Source organism: Oncorhynchus tshawytscha, linkage group LG25 (assembly GCF_018296145.1).
Source record: "Oncorhynchus tshawytscha isolate Ot180627B linkage group LG25, Otsh_v2.0, whole genome shotgun sequence".
Taxonomy (NCBI): Eukaryota; Metazoa; Chordata; class Actinopteri; order Salmoniformes; family Salmonidae; genus Oncorhynchus; species Oncorhynchus tshawytscha.
The window spans coordinates 32,894,704-32,913,857 of NC_056453.1; the positions used below are offsets into that span (position 1 = coordinate 32,894,704).

General features: G+C 44.3%; 1 protein-coding gene across 1 annotated transcript; it reads left to right on the forward strand.

The window, feature by feature from the left end:
* Positions 1 to 743: 743 nt before the first annotated feature.
* LOC112224613 (aspartate aminotransferase, cytoplasmic-like) lies at positions 744 to 13,262 on the forward strand. Its single transcript, XM_042306253.1, has 9 exons — positions 744 to 1,010; positions 7,106 to 7,287; positions 7,579 to 7,702; positions 9,513 to 9,625; positions 9,878 to 9,982; positions 10,104 to 10,254; positions 10,346 to 10,511; positions 10,825 to 10,967; positions 11,295 to 13,262. The coding sequence occupies exons 1-9, from the start codon at positions 902 to 904 to the stop codon at positions 11,432 to 11,434; spliced, it is 1,233 nt and encodes a 410-aa protein (XP_042162187.1). The 5' UTR covers positions 744 to 901; the 3' UTR covers positions 11,435 to 13,262.
* Positions 13,263 to 19,154: the final 5,892 nt, after the last annotated feature.

Below are 19,154 nucleotides of genomic sequence, written 5' to 3' on the forward strand. Positions count from 1 at the left end.
GATATGTTATAGCAATCTGGTGCGCAACGGCGTCGTCGATTACGTGGCACGCAACCACTGATTGATGCGTGCAACGCCTGAGCAGAGGAATACGACACAAATATTTTTGATTAAAATGCGAATTAACAAGTTCATTCGGATGCCTGTTTGTGAAGTGAACACCTTTATCTACAGTGGATGTTATGAGGCGTTGTAATTTCCCTGCAAAAATGTAGAAACCTCTTAGAAATAAATGTTATTACATAACTATGCAATAACATTGTAGTTATATTTCCTAGAGGTTTGTACATTGAGGGAATCGATTAAACTGCCCCGGGTTGAACTAGTTTATGGCCCGTCATGTGACCAGGCGATGCCAGCATCAAGGCATTTTTGTCAGAAAGTAAATGACTTTTACATATGAAAACACAAAATCCTATTAATTACTTTGCTTTTAATTGGCCAGAACTGGGTACCTTGCTCACGGTTCCAAATCAAACGCAATCAACGCTAACACGGTCACTGGGTCGGTCATGCCCGGGGAATTCATCGAATCCACTCTTTTTTGAAGGAAAAAAACAAAACATCGTTAAACCCGATTATTCATATTCATATTCAGCGACCGAGATTTGCATATGAACGTGTCAATCTCCAATAATGTTTAGTCATTGGCACAAACTGTCAACCACGTCACATTATTTCCCCCTTTTCAATCGTCGCTAAGATTGGCTGACTTTTTAATCAAGCTGGTTGCTTTCAATTTCTATTGGTCAAATCTCTCACACCCATTTTCCACTGACCAAATCTATCCAAGTTGAAGGTGAAATTATTTTCCTACTTCGTCCATTAGACTGAACAGCGGTTTGTCCCCGGTTGTTTTTCCGTTTTAGCTAACAATTCCGCCTCGGTAATATTCATCATCATGTCATTATTCGGTGAGGTTCCCCAAGCCACCCCAGTGGCGGTCTTCAAACTGTCGAATGATTTCAAAGAGGACCCGAACCCCATGAAGGTGAACCTCGGTGTTGGAGGTAAGAAATGTGATAATATGACCAGTCCCCCTCTTTCTAATTTCCTTAATTTTGTCACTAGAGTCAAATACTTTCTGTTGATAGACAACCGAAATTAATAATGAATGTATGTGTGTTATATTAAAACATCGAGTAGGGAGTAAAATGTAGGCAAGCAATGCACATTTCAGAACAACTACTAGTCGAATAAGACATGGGAGAGATGACGAATTTTGGCAGAGTTTTATTTATAGACTAATACACTTCAAACAAATAGCCAAACCGAAAACTGCAGACATTACTATTGCCTCCCCCGCGATCAAACCGCCATAATAACATTTGATTTATTTCACCTTTATTTAACCAGGTAGGCAAGTTGAGGACAAGTTCTCATTTACAATTGCGACCCGGCCAAGATAAAGCAAAGCAGTTCGACACAAACAACAACACAGAGTTACACATGGAGTAAAACAAACATACAGTCAATAATACAGTAGAAAAATAAGTGTATATACAATGTGAGCAAATGAGGTGAGATAAGGGAGGTAAAGGCAAAAAAAAAAGGCCATGGTGGCAAAGTAAATACAATATAGCAAGTAAAACACTGCAATGGTAGATTTGCAGTGGAAGAATGTGGAAAGTAGAAATAATGGGGTGCAAAGGAGCTAAATAAATAAATACAGTAGGGGAAGAGGTAGTAGTTTGGGCTAAATTATAGATGGGCTATGTACAGGTGCAGTAATCTGTGAGCTGTTCTGACAGCTGGTGCTTAAAGCTAGTGAGGGAGATAAGTGTTTCCAGTATTAGAGATTTTTGTAGTTCGTTCCAGTCATTGGCAGCAGAGAACTGGAAGGAGAGTCGGCCAAATGAGGAATTGGCTTTGGGGGTGACCAGAGAGATATACCTGCTGGAGCGCGTGCTGCTAAGGTGACCAGTGAGCTACGATAAGGGGGGATTTTACCTAGCAGGGTCTTGTAGATGACCTGGAGCCAGTGGTTTTGGCGACGAGTATGAAGCGAGGGCCAGCCAATGAGAGCGTACAGGTCGCAGTGGTGGGTAGTGTATATGGGGCTTTGGTGACAAAACGGATGGCACTGTGATAGACTGCATCCAATTTATTGAGTAGGGTATTGGAGGCTATTTTTTAAAACGACATCGCCGAAGTTGAGGATGGGTAGGATCGTCAGTTTTACGAGGTTATGTTTGGCAGCATGAGTGAAGGATGCTTTGTAGCGAAATAGGAAGCCAATTCTAGATTTAACTTTGGATTGGAGATGTTTGATGTGAGTCTGGAAGGAGAGTTTACAGTCTAACCAGACACCTAGGTATTTGTAGTTGTCCACATATTCTAAGTCAGAACCGTCCAGAGTAGTGATGCTGGACGGGCGGGCAGGTGCAGGCAGCGATCGGTTGAAGAGCATGCATTTCATTTTACTTGTATTTAAGAGCGATTGGAGGCCACGGAAGGAGAGTTGTAATGGCATTGAAGCTCATCTGGAGGTTAGTTAACACAGTGTCCAAAGAAGGGCCAGAAGTATACAGAATGGTGTCATCTGCGTAGAGGTGTATCAGAGAATCACCAGCAGCAAGAACAACATCATTGATGTATACAGAGAAGAGAGTCGGCCCAAGAATTGAACCCTGTGGCACCCCCATAGACACTGCCAGAGGCCCGGACAACAGGCCCTCCGATTTGACACACTGAACTCTATCAGAGAAGTCATTTGGTGAAGCAATCATTTGAGAAACCAAGGCTAACGTTTTTTTATGAAAAAAAATAAAACGCAGCCTAACGTGATCATTGATAGCTGCCTTGAAGGACACAAAAAAATCCTCTCTGCGATCAGTGAATGTAGGCTAAACTGACAACGGAGTGAAGAGTAGAAATCTCAACTAGTAAGCAACTCGTAGCGGTGAAAAATGTAGTGCGTTCACGCGATGGGGGGGGGGTGTATTCTGGTGGGGGAAGATTTTCGGCACAACAGTTATCAAGTAAACAGATGCTAAACAGTAACTAGCCATCTAACGCTACTAGTTAACAGTTAGCTAGCTAATCCTGTCTGACTAACTATTAACTACAATATCCGAAAGACCTCCCGAGTTGTCTAGCGGTCTAAGACACTGCATCTCAGTGCTAGAGGCGTCACAACAGACGGGTTCGAAACCAGGCTGTTTAACAACTGGCTGTGATTGGGAGTCCCATAGGGCGGTGCGCAATTGGCCCAGTGCCGTCCGGGTTTGGCCGGTGTAGGCCTTCATTGTAAATAATAATTTTTTCTTAACTGACTTGCCTAGTTAAATAAAAGTAAATAAAATGTTGCTGTGGTGCTGCTCCCTGTTTGAAAAAATGTGACTGAATGCATCATCCCTCATCCCTCCCTGAGACATGACTGGATCTGTTCTATGTGGTAAAACCTTTTCACCTATCCATTCAATCAAGTTATCCAGATCAGTGATTAGGCTAGCACACTCCTTCAAAGGAGGGAGAAGGTAAGGATGAACTCAGGTTGGACATGACATGCATGATATCCTTGCTTGCTCTGCTGATTGATTATGCAGAATCTACTGTCAAATTTCAATCACATTTATTTTATAAAGCCCTTTTTACATCAGCAGTAGTCACAAAGTACTTGAAACACCAAATGGCAACCAATGCAGATGTAGAAGCACAGTTGCTAGGAAAAACTCTTGAGACAGCTAGGATCCTAGGAAGAGACCTAGAGAAACCAGGCTCTTAGAGGTGTCTGGTCCTCATCTGGCTGTGCCAGTTGTAGATTATAAGAGTACATGGCCATTAAGGCCATGTCGTTCTTCAAGAAGTTCAAACGTCCATTGTTGACCAGCAGTGTCAAATAATAGTCTGTGGTTATAGAGGGTGCAACAGGTCAGCACCTCAGGAGTAAATGTCAGTTGACCTTTCATAGCTGAACATTCAGAGGTCGAAATAGCAGGTCCAGGACAAGGTAGCACGTCCGGTGAACAAGTCAGGGTTCCATAGCTGCAGGCAGAACAGCAGAAACTGGATCAGCAGCACGACCAGGTAGACTGGGGATGGGGACAGCCAAAGTTCATCAAGCCAGGTAGTCCTGAGGCAGGGTCCTATCTCTCAGGTCGTCCGAGAAGGGGAGAAAGCGAGAGAGAGATTGGAGAATTAGAGGGAACATACTTAAGATCACACAGGACACCAGATAAGACAGGAGAATTACACTAGATAGGACAGACTGACCTGAGCCGCCTGGCACATAGACTATTGCAGCATAGATACTGGAGACTGAGACAGGAAGGGTTGGCACAGATAGCATAGCAAGGTCTATAACCTGTAGTTGGCAGTCATCCAAGGAAGTAGCTCTGTCACTGGCGTAGGAACAGACTGGAACAATCCGGTAGTTGTTGATGTAGATAAATGCGTCATGGTCATATCAGTATTAGTTGTAGCTAGATCAATGGACCGTGGTCATAGAGCAATTCACTCCCATTCACGCTCTCTACGCTGATCCTATGAGAACACTAGCCAGAATACACCCCAGTAGTGCACTTTGGGGTGGAACGGAGCCACTTCACACTTTGTGACTGTTCTTCTTTCTGGATGTTTGTGTGGAGTGCTGTTAATATATAACACTGCAGCGCAGAGGCCAAAAGGCTGAAGTCCTGGTGTGTGTGCTGCCTGTGACTGCTTGCTTGGCCTCTCAGGACTACAGGGTTAGCATTGCGCTACGCTAGAGAAATACCATGACATATTCATCTCGTAATTCCACTGTCCCGCAGCCCAGGCAGGAAATTCATAAACTTCCTCTCCCTCAGGCCTCAGAACAACCAGGAGTTCCTGGGTTCTCAGGCATTATTGCTTAAGTTATCCCTTCCTGTAGTATGCTAACACTGTGGCTGAAAATAGCCTAGATAACCTAGCTACACCACCAGCATGCTCAGATATCTTTTTATTTTACTAGGCAAGTCAGTTAAGAACAAATTCTTATTTTCATTGACGGCCTTGGAACAGTGGGTTAAGTACCTTGTTCAGGGGCAGAACGACAGATTGCACCTGGTCAGCTTGGCTTGATCTTACAACCTTTCGGTTACTAGTCCAACGCTCTAACCACTAGGCTACCTGCCGCCCCAATAGAGGAGATGGACCCATGTCCACTTAGGAAAATATCTGTTTTCTCTTGAACTTCAGTCACAACTGAGACAGTTAGGCCTCGTGCTCTGTTAGAAAGTGGATGTGAATGGAAGTATGTCTACAGACTACTGCAGTCAGTAAGTGAACAGATAAAGCCTGTTAGACAGGAGTGCCCTGTCCTCATTAGCTCAACACTGTTCACTCAGAGTAAGTTACTAGTGTTGCTGTCTTATCAGTGGTGGCTGGCTGGAGTTTAGGACCACAGGGGAAAGTGCAAGGCTGTAGTCTGACATTTGTATCCGGTTGTATCCTGATCCGATAAAACCACTAAAACAAACCTTTGCAAAGTTGGAATTTTATTTCACTTTTATTTATACAGGTAAGTCAATTAGGAAACAAGTTGTTATTTACAATGTGGACCTGTCAGGTAGCGAGTGCAGCACGTATAACACCCACAGGTTAAACAATATCATACAATTAACAGTCAAAAATACACATGAAGTTGCCCGCCAGAGACCGAAGGTAGGGAGAGACCGAAAGTAGGCCTAATTACCAATCAGTCTAGTTGGATCTTGCAGAGCAATAATACTTCTAGTGTAGTAGTGTGTATTTGTGACATCTCCATCTGTGTTCAAACTCTCTTCAGGTTGTCAGGGGCTGTTGTTCATTGGCACCATCCCCTCCTGAGTGGGTTTCTCAACAGGGCAGTAATTCTCCTCCTGAGTGAGTTTCTCACCAGGGCAGTAATCCCCCTCCTGAGTGGGTTTCTCACCAGGGCAGTAATTCTCCTCCTGGGTGGGTTTCTCACCAGGGCAGTAATTCTCCTCCTGGGTGGGTTTCTCACCAGGGCAGTAATTCTCCTCCTGGGTGGGTTTCTCAACAGGGCAGTAATTCTCCTCCTGGGTGGGTTTCTCACCAGGGCAGTAATTCTCCTCCTAGGTGGCTTTCTCAACAGGGCAGTAATTCTCCTCCTGGGTGGCTTTCTCAACAGGGCAGTAATTCTCCTCCTGGGTGGCTTGCTCACCAGGGCAGTAATTCTCCTCCTGGGTGGGTTGCTCACCAGGGCAGTAATGCTCCTCCTGAGTGGGTTGCTCAGCAGGGCAGTAATGCTCCTCCTGAGTGGGTTGCTCAACAGGGCAGTAATGCTCCTCCTGAGTGGGTTGCTCAACAGGGCAGTAATGCTCCTCCTGAGTGGGTTGCTCACCAGGGCAGTAATTCTCCTCCTGGGTGGGTTGCTCAACAGGGCAGTAATGCTCCTCCTGAGTGGGTTGCTCAACAGGGCAGTAATGCTCCTCCTGAGTGGGTTGCTCAACAGGGCAGTAATGCTCCTCCTGAGTGGGTTGCTCAACAGGGCAGTAATGCTCCTCCTGAGTGGGTTGCTCAACAGGGCAGTAATGCTCCTCCTGAGTGGGTTGCTCAACAGGGCAGTAATGCTCCTCCTGAGTGGGTTGCTCAACAGGGCAGTAATGCTCCTCCTGAGTGGGTTGCTCAACAGGGCAGTAATGCTCCTCCTGGGTGGGTTGCTCAACAGGGCAGTAATGCTCCTCCTGAGTGGGTTGCTCACCAGGGCAGTAATGCTCCTCCTGAGTGGGTTGCTCACCAGGGCAGTAATCCCCCTCCTGAGTGGGTTGCTCACCAGGGCAGTAATGCTCCTCCTGAGTGGGTTGCTCACCAGGGCAGTAATTCTCCTCCTGGGTGGCTTTCTCACCAGGGCAGTAATTCTCCTCCTGAGTGGGTTGCTCACCAGGGCAGTAATGCTCCTCCTGAGTGGGTTGCTCACCAGGGCAGTAATGCTCCTCCTGAGTGGGTTGCTCACCAGGGCAGTAATGCCAGCTGCAGAGAAAGCCAGAGTTGGGCTACTGCAAAATGTACAACATAAAGTAAACACAACTCTAGTAAAAACACTTAGCTAGTAGGCTATATTAGGCCCATATATTGGAAACACTGTATCCCTCCTGTATCCATCCGCCGCTATAGCTAGCCTGTCTCTCCCCTCCAGCCTACAGGACAGATGAGGGCCAGCCCTGGGTGCTGCCCGTGGTTAAGAAGGTGGAGAAGCTCATCGTAGCAGACAACCGTCTGAACCATGAGTACCTCCCCATCCTGGGTCTGCCTGAGTTTAGGTCCTCTGCATCCAAGATCGCCCTGGGAGAAGACAGCCCTGCCATCCAGGAGAACAGGGTAGGGTAGTTTGAGTTTGTGTTGGTGGGTTGTGTTGTGTTGTGTGTGTGTGCTTGATCGTACATATATTGAGTTGAATTTGCATTTAAATTAGTACTGGTGAGCTACATAGCTCTTAAGCAGTTAAGTCAATTATCTAGTGTCTCTCCTCCACCCCCTTGGTCTCTGTCGCTCTCTCTCTCACCTCTCCCTATCGCTCTCTCACTCTTTCCCGCTCTTCTCTCCCTATCCTCCTCCTCTCTCTCTCGCTCACTTTCATTCTGTATGTCTGTCTGTCTCTCTCTCTGTCAGGTGGGAGCGGTGCAATGTCTGGGGGGTACAGGTGCTCTGAAGATGGGGGCTGAGTTTCTCAGACGCTGGTACAATGGGAACGACAACATGAAAACACCTGTCTACGTCTCAGCGCCAACCTGGGGTAGGCACACACTGGAACGACAAAACTTAAACAGCTGTCTACATCTCTGCTCGTACGGTTGATCCGGAGCTCTATAATCAGACAGATATGACGTGGCAGGGCGTGCAAACTATCACAGATTACAAAGGGAAACCCAGACACCAACTGGAGCCCAGTGACTGGAGCCTACCAGACGAGCTAAATTCCAACACTGAACCATGCATGAGAGCACTAGCTGTTCCGAACAACTGTGTGATCTTTCTCTCCGTAGCTGACGTGAGTAAGACCTTAAAATAGGTTAATATTCACAAGACCGCAGGGCCAGGATGTGTATTCAGAACATGCACTGACCAACTGGAAAACGTCTTCACTGACATTTTCAACCTCTTTCTGACCCAGCCTGTAATACCTACATGGTTCAAGCAGGCCACCATAGTTCCTGTGTCCAAGAATGCCAAAGTAACCTGTCTAAATGACTATTGTCCCGTAGCACTCGCATCTGTAGCCATGAAATGCTTTGAAAGGCTGTTCATGGCTCACATCAACACCATCATCCCAGACATCCTGGCAACAACATATCTGCCACTCTGACCCTTAAAACCTCTTATGGCTGCATCCCTTTGTTCTCAATTTTCACCTGAAGACATACCCTAATCTAGCTGCCTGTAGCTCAGCCCCAGAGGCAAGGATATGCATATTCCTGGTATCATTTGAATGGAAACATTCTGAAGTTTGTGGAAATGTTAATTGAATGTAGGAGAATATAACACAGTAGATCTGATGGAAGAAAAGAGAAAGAAAGAGCATAGGTTTTCTGTTTTTTATTGTTGTAGTATCATCTGTCACATGTACTAGAACAGCCACACAGTCAGATAGGATGCTGGAGATAATTTTGATGGATAACACAAGAGGGCAACTGTAGGTGTGCAAAGTTTCAGACTGATCACTTCAGGAATGGGTGAGCTACATGACATTTAGCATGAAGTCACCCAGGTGTCCCACACAAGTTGCCCAAATGTACCCAAGTGGCCGAATTGGTGAAATTACCTAGGGGTGTGTGCTTAGTCCCCTCCTATACTCCGTGTTCACCCTCAACTGTGTGACTCCAACACCATCGTTAAGTTTGCTGATGAGACAGCTTACAGGGAGGAGGTCAGTGACTAGCCAAGTTATTGTTACTCATTGTGTATTTATTCTTTGTTTTATTCTATTATTTATCTTTTTGTCGAGAGCCGTGTGTCCTCCGAAAAACAACCCCGCCAAGCCACACTGCTTATTGACACGCTGCTCACTTAACCTGGAAGCCAGCCACACCAATGTGTTGGAGGAAACACCGTACCACTGGCGATCGAAGTCAGCGTGCATGTGCCCAGCCCGCCACAAGGAGTCGCTAGAGCACGATGGGACAAAAACATTCCGGGCCGGCCAAACCCTCCTCTAACCTGGACGACGCTTGGCCAATTGTGCGCTGCCTCATGGGTCTCCCGGCTGTGGCCAGCTGCGACACAGCCTGGGAATAAACCCGGGTGTGTAGGGACGCCTCTAGCACTGCGATGCAGTGCCTTAGACCGCTGCACCACTCGAGAGGCCTTGATATGTTATGTTATCTGGAACTTATACTGCTGAGTTGTCCTCTTAATATTTAATTATTAGGTGATTTACAAATACAGCATGTTACTTTTTTATTTTGTTTCATTTATTGCTCTGCAATAGAGCCATCAAATAATTTCAGCTTAATGTTACAAAGGAGGACTCAAAAAACAGGATTTGGAAAATAATTCTCTGTTAGGGAAAGGCAGAGTGTTGTAAAACCTGCTCTGTTTGTTTCTAGAAAACCACAACTCTGTGTTTGCCAACGCTGGGTTCGAGGACGTCCGTCCCTATAAGTACTGGGACGCAGAGAAGCGGGGACTGGATCTTGCCGGTTTCCTAGGTGACCTGGAGGTGAGCCGCTGACCTCTGAACAGGTGGTGTTGACATGGAGACCAGACCGGCTCCCGAACTCTGAGTTGACCTCACAATAGTGAATATTTAATATCAGAAATGGTCATGTCTACCTAGAAAGTAAATTAGCTTTTTACACACTGTTGAAAATATATGTTTAGCTTTAACAATACCAACTTCCTGTATCAGCTCCCAGTACTCTGTCATTTGGCTGTCCTGTAGTCTAACACTGACCTTTGACCCCGGTCCCAGACTGCACCAAAGCATTCCATCTTCGTATTGCACGCGTGTGCCCACAACCCCACCGGCACAGACCCTACACACATGGAGTGGACGCAGGTGGCTGAGGTCATGAAGGTAAGACTGTGTGTACACGTTATTATAAGAAAATAAAAATTTTGTTTTTGGCATGACATCTTTTCTCATTTCTGAAGATGTTTAAATCTTTGTCCTCTTTCTTTTCTCTCTCCCCCTCCAGAGGAGGAAGCTGTTTGTGTTCTTTGACTCTGCGTACCAGGGCTTTGCGTCAGGCTGTCTGGATAAGGATGCATGGGCAGTGCGCTACTTTGTCACCCAGGGCTTTGAGATGTTCTGTGCCCAGTCCTTCTCCAAGAACTTTGGCCTTTACAGTGAGACAGACAGACCCCCCCCCCACACACACACACACAATGCAATCTGTAAACTGCAGAGACCCGAAATGAAGATTCTGTCTCCTTTCAGATGAACGTGTGGGGAACCTGACCATCGTAGCTCGTGATGCTGACAACGTGAGGAGGGTTCTATCTCAGATGGAGAAGATTGTCAGGGTAACCTGGTCCAACCCTCCCTCCCAGGGTGCCAGGCTAGTCGCCATCACACTCAACACAGCTGAACTCTTCGCTGAATGGTGGGAACACACACAGGTCCATAGTGGTGTATCCACTCCCAACAGTTCTACATGAGTGTTGTTCAAAATGTTCAAATCACAGGCGGCCAGTGGAACCTTTTTTGTGGAGGGCGGGCTCAGAGTAATGGCTGGAAGACAGTCAATGGATTGGCATTGAACACCTCAAACACATGGTTTCCACCTGTTTGATGCCATTCCAGACATTACTATGAGGCACCCTCCCCTCAGCAACCTCTTGTAATTTGAAATATATCCTCTCTTCATCCCCTCCTCTCTTCTCTCCTCCTCTATCCCTCCCCTCTCCCTGTTGTAGGAAGGATAATGTGAAGACCATGGCAGACCGTGTGTTGTTGATGAGGGCTTCACTCCAGGCTAAACTACAGGCTCTGGGAACACCAGGAACATGGGACCACATCACACAGCAGATCGGCATGTTCAGCTTCACTGGCCTCAACCGTGTGTACACACACACACACACACACACACCTTTCGTCTCATCACCTACGCTGCTGTTACTGTTAATTATCTGTCCTGTTGCCTGGTGACTCTATCTCTACCTATATGTACAGTACCCGTCAAAGGTTTGGTCACACCTACTCATTCAAGGGTTTTTCTTTATTTGTACTATTTTCTACATTGTAGAATAATAGTGAAGACAAAAACTATGAAATAACATATAGAATCATACAGTAAAGGGCCCTGCTAGTCTACACCTGTTTATGAAGCATTTGATAAATACCATTTGATTTGTTCATACCTTTTTAATATTTTGTCTCTCTCCAGCTAAACAAGTGGAGTACATGATCAAGGAGAGGAGTATCTACCTAATGGCCAGCGGTCGTATCAACATGTGTGGTCTGACCACTAAGAACATCGACTATGTGGCCAAGTCTATCCACGAGACTGTTGTCAACGTCCAGTAGAAGACAATAATACCCTTAGCACTGGCCCCTGTCCACCACCAGCAGTGTGTGTGTATAATGTATTAGACCAAGGGGGAGCCAGGTACGGGCCACATACGGCCTGCGAGACATTGAAAAAAAAATATATATATATATTTTTTTATAAATCTTTTTTTTTTCTCCCCAATTTCATGGTATCCAATTGGTAGTTAAAGTCTTGTCCCATCGCTGCAACTTCCGTATGGACTCGGGAGAGGCGAAGGTCGAGAGCCGTGCATCCTCCGAAACATGACCCGACCGAGCCAACCGACCATGACCCGACCGACCCAGAAGCCAGCCGCACCAATGTGTCTGAAGAAACACTGAACACCTGGCGACAGTGTCAGTGCGCATGCGCCTGGCCCGCCAAACGAGTCGCTAGAGCGCGATGGGACAAGGAAATCTCGGGCCTGCCAAACCCTCTCCTAACCCGGACGACGCTGGGCCAATGCCTCATGGGTCTCCCAGTCACTGCCAGCTGTGACACAGCCTGGGATCGAACCCAGGTCTGTAGTGCGATGCAGTACCTTAGACCGCTGCATCACTCGGGAGGCCCACGCAAATTAATTTTAACAAACAATTGGTCCCCCAAAAATGCGCCCCTCTGTTGAATTTCAAAATCCCAATTTGTCCCTCGAGACAAAGTTTGCCACCCCTGTGTTAGATCAAACACACAGAAGCCCCCTTCCTAACTCCCAGCGCACCACTGTACGCTGAGCTGATAATGTCACTGCCTGTCTACAGATATATTCTATTTTAACCCTTAAACTAATGCACAAGGCAGCGTAACAGTTAAAGACAAGTCTTAATCATTTGTCTGTGTGGCTCTGTGTGTTTGTCATCCCTGTGTGTCTTCATCAATACTGCTTGCAGTGGAGAGGGGTGTCATTTCCTTTTGAATGTTTGTGTTCAGTGGTGTCACGAATAAGCAGTCTGTGTCAGGACATTGTAGATGCTGTGTGGTTCCACACTAAGGCACTGACTGGGTGTCTCTCGACACTTTGAAATGGCTTCCTTTCCTCATCTCCTTCATTGAAACTGATTTTTTTTCCACCTGTCATGTACAGCCAGATCAGTGATCATGGAGGGAAGGACACAAGGAAAGGAGATATGGAAAATAAGCTATAGTGTTTAAACAATGAGACACAGGCCAAGTGTATCTGGGTGTATTAGACTAGCTGGTGATGAGGATCTTCCTTTGCTTAATCATGTTATTAACATTACAATGTGATTAGTATTGCTGGAGTCGTTCTTGAATTGCTGTGGCATTGGGGACTGGCGTTTTGGCAAAACAATTGACTTAATTATTCTAGATTTAGTTTATTTAAATGTGTTTTAGTGTATCCTCCCATTCAACATCAACTAAGATGACTGCTTAATGACATTATGATAACATTGTGCCATCGGTAGGAGTAGTAACACCAATGAGAAATTTTAGGTTATTTTCTTAAATTGATGCAACATATACTCAAATCTAAAGTCATTAGCTCTTTGAAAATCATTTTTGACATGATTAATCATTTAGCTCACAGTGTAATGTCCCTACATTTTAAATTGAATAACAGAGGGACACTTTGGATTTCGACATACCAAAGTATCAATGGAGTCTTTCAAATGTATGACATACTGGGTGTGATTTAATTAACAATTCTCTTCAATATAGACCCCTCCCTGATACGTTTACCACTGGAGGGAATGTTCAAGGTTCTTGTTTATATTTGCAATGAGTGATTGTCAAGGCAGGAACACCAAAGACAGACACCTGAGGGACAGACATACTATTTTAAAATAAATAGTTATTTTAATAGCCTCTTTTTGTTTTTATTGATGTATATGATACATAAAAAAATTCTCTCACTTTCTAGCATTAAAAGTAATTAATCTAAATCCCCAAAACATGTGTAGAAGTGTACAGACATCACTACTGGGACAAGCCAATGTCTAAACAACTCTACACATCACTACTGGGACAAGCCAATGTCTAAACAACTCTACACATTACTAGTGGGACAAGCCAATGTCTAAACAACTCTACACATCACTAGTGGGACAAGCCAATGTCTAAACAACTCTACACATCACTACTGGGACAAGCCAATGTCTAAACAACTCTACACATTACTACTGGGACAAGCCAATGTCTAAACAACTCTACACATCACTAGTGGGACAAGCCAATGTCTAAACAACTCTACACATTACTACTGGGACAAGCCAATGTCTAAACAACTCTACACTCTACAACTCTAAGTACTTTAAAAACTGCATAAACAAAGTTTTGCAGTATTAAGGACAACACATGTTTTATCATAGATAAACAGTTGAAGTGTAACTATTTGTCATTTTAAAGTGATTTTCATGGTTGCAAGACACGCAAATACCACCACAATTCAAGAACGACCCAGTTAGGATGATTCCATTCCTATTGTAAAACACACATTCCCTATTCTGTTTGACTTACCACCTGAATATGTTTTATAGGAGGAGTTGTGTGGGTCCACTTGAGAGCGAATGTCGCAAAATATGAACTGTGACCCAAGTAAACAGTATTTGACTTGGAAAAAGTACTAGAGTGAAACAATCAATTGACCAAATCAGTCACGCACTAAATATATGTAGGACGTTATATTTACAATCATGTTTATTTTAGTGCAACGGGACTTGAAGTAAAAATCCTGTATTACCTCAGACCGTAGCTGTATGGAGCACTCTGTTGAGGAAGCTGTTCTCAAAGTCCCGGGGTGCTTTCAATAGGGACAAATAGGACTGTTCTCAAAGTCCCGGGGTGCTTTCAATAGGGAAAAATAGGACTGTTCTCAAAGTCCCGGGGTGCTTTCAATAGGGAAAAATAGGACTGTTCTCAAAGTCCCGGGGTGCTTTCAATAGGGACAAATAGGACTGTTCTCAAAGTCCCGGGGTGCTTTCAATAGGGACTAATAGGACTGTTCTCAAAGTCCTGGGGTGCTTTCAATAGGGACAAATAGGACTGTTCTCAAAGTCCTGGGGTGCTTTCAATAGGGACTAATAGGACTGTTCTCAAAGTCCTGGGGTGCTTTCAATAGGGACTAATAGGACTGTTCTCAAAGTCCCGGGGTGCTTTCAATAGGGACTAATAGGACTGTTCTCAATCAGAGAGCAATAATCCCTTTTTTCTTTTTGTTTTCAGCATTTTAATTAAGGGTCTGCTCAATGTGGATGTTCAATCAGTCTGTTCTGATGCTGTCTCTGTCTGTAGCATTATTATTGCACTATTATCAGTAGCTACCATCTCAATGATATACATGTAATGTTCAAAATTGCACAAATGAAATGCGCTCACAGCTAGTGTCTGTAAGTGAATACCTATGTATCTCAAGGGGCTTTGACTGAAGCATTGAATAAACGTCTACACACCACCATGTGTCAGAGTCATGGAATGCTGTTACAACATAGAAACAACCTGGAATCAGAACAGGGTTTTTATGTGGTTATCCGTGTGTGTAGTGTTTTGGCCCAGTCAGTATAGGTCACTGCCTTCCTGTTTCTCACAGTATGTTGTAATTCTTAGGAAAGTTCTTCTGAGAGCCAGGACAGAAATAATATTTTGTTCGTGCAAGTTCTCTTTTTTTGAGTGTTTCTCATGACATTGGGAATGAAAGTGCAGGAAACAAAGAACACTGTCAATACAGGAGTCCAGAATAATCTTTTTATTGAGGAGTTTTTAAAACATTCATTGGGTGGTCTGATATCCTGAACCCTGATATTCTGAAGATCTTGTAAACTGTTGAACCATCCCTAAATTCCCACATAATCTATATAACAGAGAATTGGATATAATGATGAGAACTACAGTAACAGTCAAAAGTTTGGATACACTTATTCAATGGCTGCATCACAACAGGACGTGATTGGAAGTCTCATAGGGCTGCGCACAATTGGCCCAGCGTCATCTGGCTTAGGGTTTGGCTGGGGTGGGCCGTCATTGTAAATAAGAATTTGTTATTAACTGACAGGCCTAGTTAAATAAACCATCTCAGCGCTACAGGCATCACTACAGACCCTGGTTCGATTCCAGGCGGTATCACAACCGGCCGTGATTGGGAGTCCCATAGGGCGGCACACAATTGGCCCAGCGTCATCTGGCTTAGGGTTTGGCTGGGGTAGGCCGTCATTGTAAAATACTAATTTCTTCTTAGTTGACTTGCCTAGTTCAATAAAGGTTAAATAAATAAAATGAAGATGTGTTATTTCATAGTTTTTTGGTCTTCAATATTATTCTACAATGTAGAAAATAGTAAAAATCAAGAATAACCTTTGAATGAGTAGGTGTGTCCAAACCTTTGACTGGTACTGTATGTCTCCTCCCTAACAATGGGATTTGTCCACAGAGTGGAACGACGGCTGAGCGTCTATTCCTCTCTTTGGATTGGTGGATACATCTCGTTACTTTAATACTTTTTAGAATATTTGATGAGGGTTGTTGACGTCAACCGCCTGTATGGCGAGAGATGCTACGCTGCTAGCCTCATGTCATGAATGTGCATAGCCATCTCGAGACGACTGATATAGTGTTTTTTCTCAAAGTTGACCGGATTTCACGTATCCTACTTATATCAGTACTCTCATAACAACATAAGCATTACAAAACTTCGATTAGATCAAGTAAACCTCAGGTAGAAAATAAGCCATACATTTTTTTTGTTAACCAAATTCAACACACATTGACCTCCATATAAAAACTCTTTGCTTGGTGAGTGAAAGAAACAAAATAGCACCACCTGCTGGAGAAGATAGATATTTGACCCAGTTATCCCTCTCCCTTCACCTCTTCCTCTCTGATATATATATATATATATATATACATCTCTATCTGCTGAATCTCTGTCTCCCTCACCAATAAATATCTTCTCTGAGAGCATGAGACTGAGTTGCTTGGTTTCTCTGTTCTTTGATTCTCCAGCTCAGCTATTTGTCAGGTCATACGGATGTGTGTGGGAGGGACAAAGCGGTTCAGTAGAGTCCTTACAGGCGAAGTAAATCAATGCCACCGAGTCTCCCCATAGATCACCCCCGTGTTTGTGTGCGTCAAGAAAAGCACTGGCTTGAAGTCAGAGTGCATCACATCTCCACCCACCTTCCCTGCAGTGCAGCACTGTGACGCAGGATCTCTCTTCATTTGTTTCTCTCTACTTCCCTCTCACTCTCCCTCTGTATATGCTGTCTGTAAATCAGTCATCTGTCAGTATTGCACAATCCAGAGCAGCTCATTCTAAGCTCAGTCTAATAGCAGCTAACCAGTAGTGAATAGTGATGGTCCCAGGCAGGTTTTAGGGAATTATTATTGCTACAAATGAATAGGACAGAGCCCATTGTCTGACAACCTATATATTAAAGTAATGGCACTATAAGTAATGGCACTATACTTCCTCTCTCTATACATCTCTAACTCCAAACCCCTGTGTACATTGGCATACATTCCTATCAAACAACATCCATTCCTCTCATCTGAGCCTGTTTGACTTTACAGGGGTGTCTGTCTGTCCTTGAAAATGATACATTGTCCTGATATCCTGACTGTGCTCTTCAGCTGTCAGCTTATATTAGACAGGTCTTTTTCTCTCATGCTTATCAGATTTGTATAGACTATAACTCCTCCACTAAAGCTACACATCCAATTCAGCCTGGCTTTTCATAAGCCCAGGTCTGTGTCCTGCTCCTCTCTGCATCAAGCTGAGTCCCAAGGTAGGAGTTGTCTTTAAATACAGTGGCTTGTGATAGTATTCACCCTCCTTGGCATTTTTCCTATTTTGTTGCCTTACAACCTGGAATTAAAATATATTTTGGGGGGGGGTTGTATCATTTGATTTACACAACATGCCTACCACTTTGAAGATGCAAAATATTTTTTATTGTGGAACATACATGAAACAAGACAAAAAACCTGAAAACTTGACCGTGCATAACTATTAACCACTCCAAAGTCAATACATTGTAGGGCCACTTTTTGCAGAAATTACAGCTGCAAGTCTCTTGGGGTATGTCTCTGTAAGCTTGGCACATCTAGCCACTGGGAGTTTTGCCCATTCTTCAAGGCAAAACTGCTACAGCTCCTTCAAGTTGGATGGGTTCTGCTGGTGTACTGCAATCTTTAAGTCATACCACAGATTTTCAATTGGATTGAGGTCTGGGCTTTGACTAGGCCATTCCAAGACATTTAAATGTTTCCCCTTAAACCACTCGAGTGTTGCTTTAGCAGTATGCTTTGGGACATTGTCCTGCTGGAAGGTGAACCTCTGTCCCAGTCTCAAATCTCTGGAAGACTGAAACAGGTTTCACCTCAAGAATGTCCCTGTACTTAGCTCCATCCATCATTCCTTCAATTTTGATCAGTTTCCCAGTCCCTGCTGATGGAAAAACATCCCCACAGCATGATGCTGGAGATGGTGTTCTCGGGGTGATGAGAGGTGTTGGGTTTGCGCCAGACGTAGCGTTTTCCTTGATTTCCAAAAAGCTCCATTTTAGTCTCATCTGACCAGAGTACCTTCTTCCATATGTTTGGGGGAGGCTCCCACATAACTTGTTTGCTTATTTTTTCTTTAAGCAATGGCTTTTTTTCTGGTCACTCTTCCGTAAAGCCCAGCTCTGTGGAGTGTACAGCTCCTTCAGGGTTATCTTTGGTCTCTTTGTTGCCTCTCTGATTAATGCCCTCTTTGCCTGGTCCTTGAGTTTTGGTGGGCGGCCCTCTCTTGGCAGGTTTGTTGTGGTGCCATATTCTTTCAATTTTTTAAAATAATGGATTTAATGGTGCTCCGTGGGATGTTCAACGTTTTGGATATTTTTTTATAACCCAAGCCTGGTCTGTACTTCTCCACAACTTTGTCCCTGACCTGTTTGGAGACCTCATTGGTCTTCATGGTGCTGCTTACTTGGTGTTTCAGACTCTGGGGTCTTTCAGAACAGGTGTATATATACTGAGATCATGTGACAGATCATGTGACACTTAGATTGCCCACAAGTGGACTTTATTTAACTAACTGTGTGACTTCTGAAGGTAATTGGTTGCACCAGATCTTATTTAGGGGCTTCGATGCAAAGGGGGTGAATACATATGCAGGCACCACTTGTCCATTTAAAAAAATTAAATTATAGCAAGACATTGTTTTCATTTCACTTCACCAATTTGGACTATTTTGTGTGTCCATTACATGAAATCCAAATAAAATCCATTTAAATCCCAGGTTGTAATGCAACAAAATAGGAAAAACGCCAATGGGGATGAATACTTTTACAAGGCAATGTAGGCACAGATCTAGCATCAGCTTCCCAATACACAATCCTAACCTTACTATTTGGGGATAAAACGCTAGAACTGACCTTTGATTAGTGTCTAGGGGAAACATCATTGTACACCAAGCTCTGATTCGTGCATGCAGATAGTTATAGCAGAACTAAGGGAATTTGGGCTAATATTCTACAGGGAAAGCAGTAAGCAGTGCATTCCATACACCCAGTCCATGTGCTCCTGTACAAACCCAACCCCCCTAGCCCCCAGCCCCCTGTATCCGCATCCTCTCAGCCCAGAAGCTAAACCCTCAGCCCCCTGTGTTCCTATGCCCTTGTGCGTCCCTGGATAGGTCACTTGACAGAGAATAGTTCAAGGGAAATTTCAAAAAGATTCAACTTCATCATCTCCAGAATCCCTCCAACATCAACAGTATATAAA

Bases quoted from the DNA above. Each gene is read 5' to 3' on its own strand.
- LOC112224613 (XM_042306253.1), top strand. From the start codon at position 902: ATGTCATTATTCGGTGAGGTTCCCCAAGCCACCCCAGTGGCGGTCTTC. The intron at 7,703-9,512 runs GTAGGCACACAC...GTTTGTTTCTAG, and splicing joins CGTCTCAGCGCCAACCTGGG to AAAACCACAACTCTGTGTTT. The intron at 9,626-9,877 runs GTGAGCCGCTGA...CCCCGGTCCCAG, and splicing joins GTTTCCTAGGTGACCTGGAG to ACTGCACCAAAGCATTCCAT.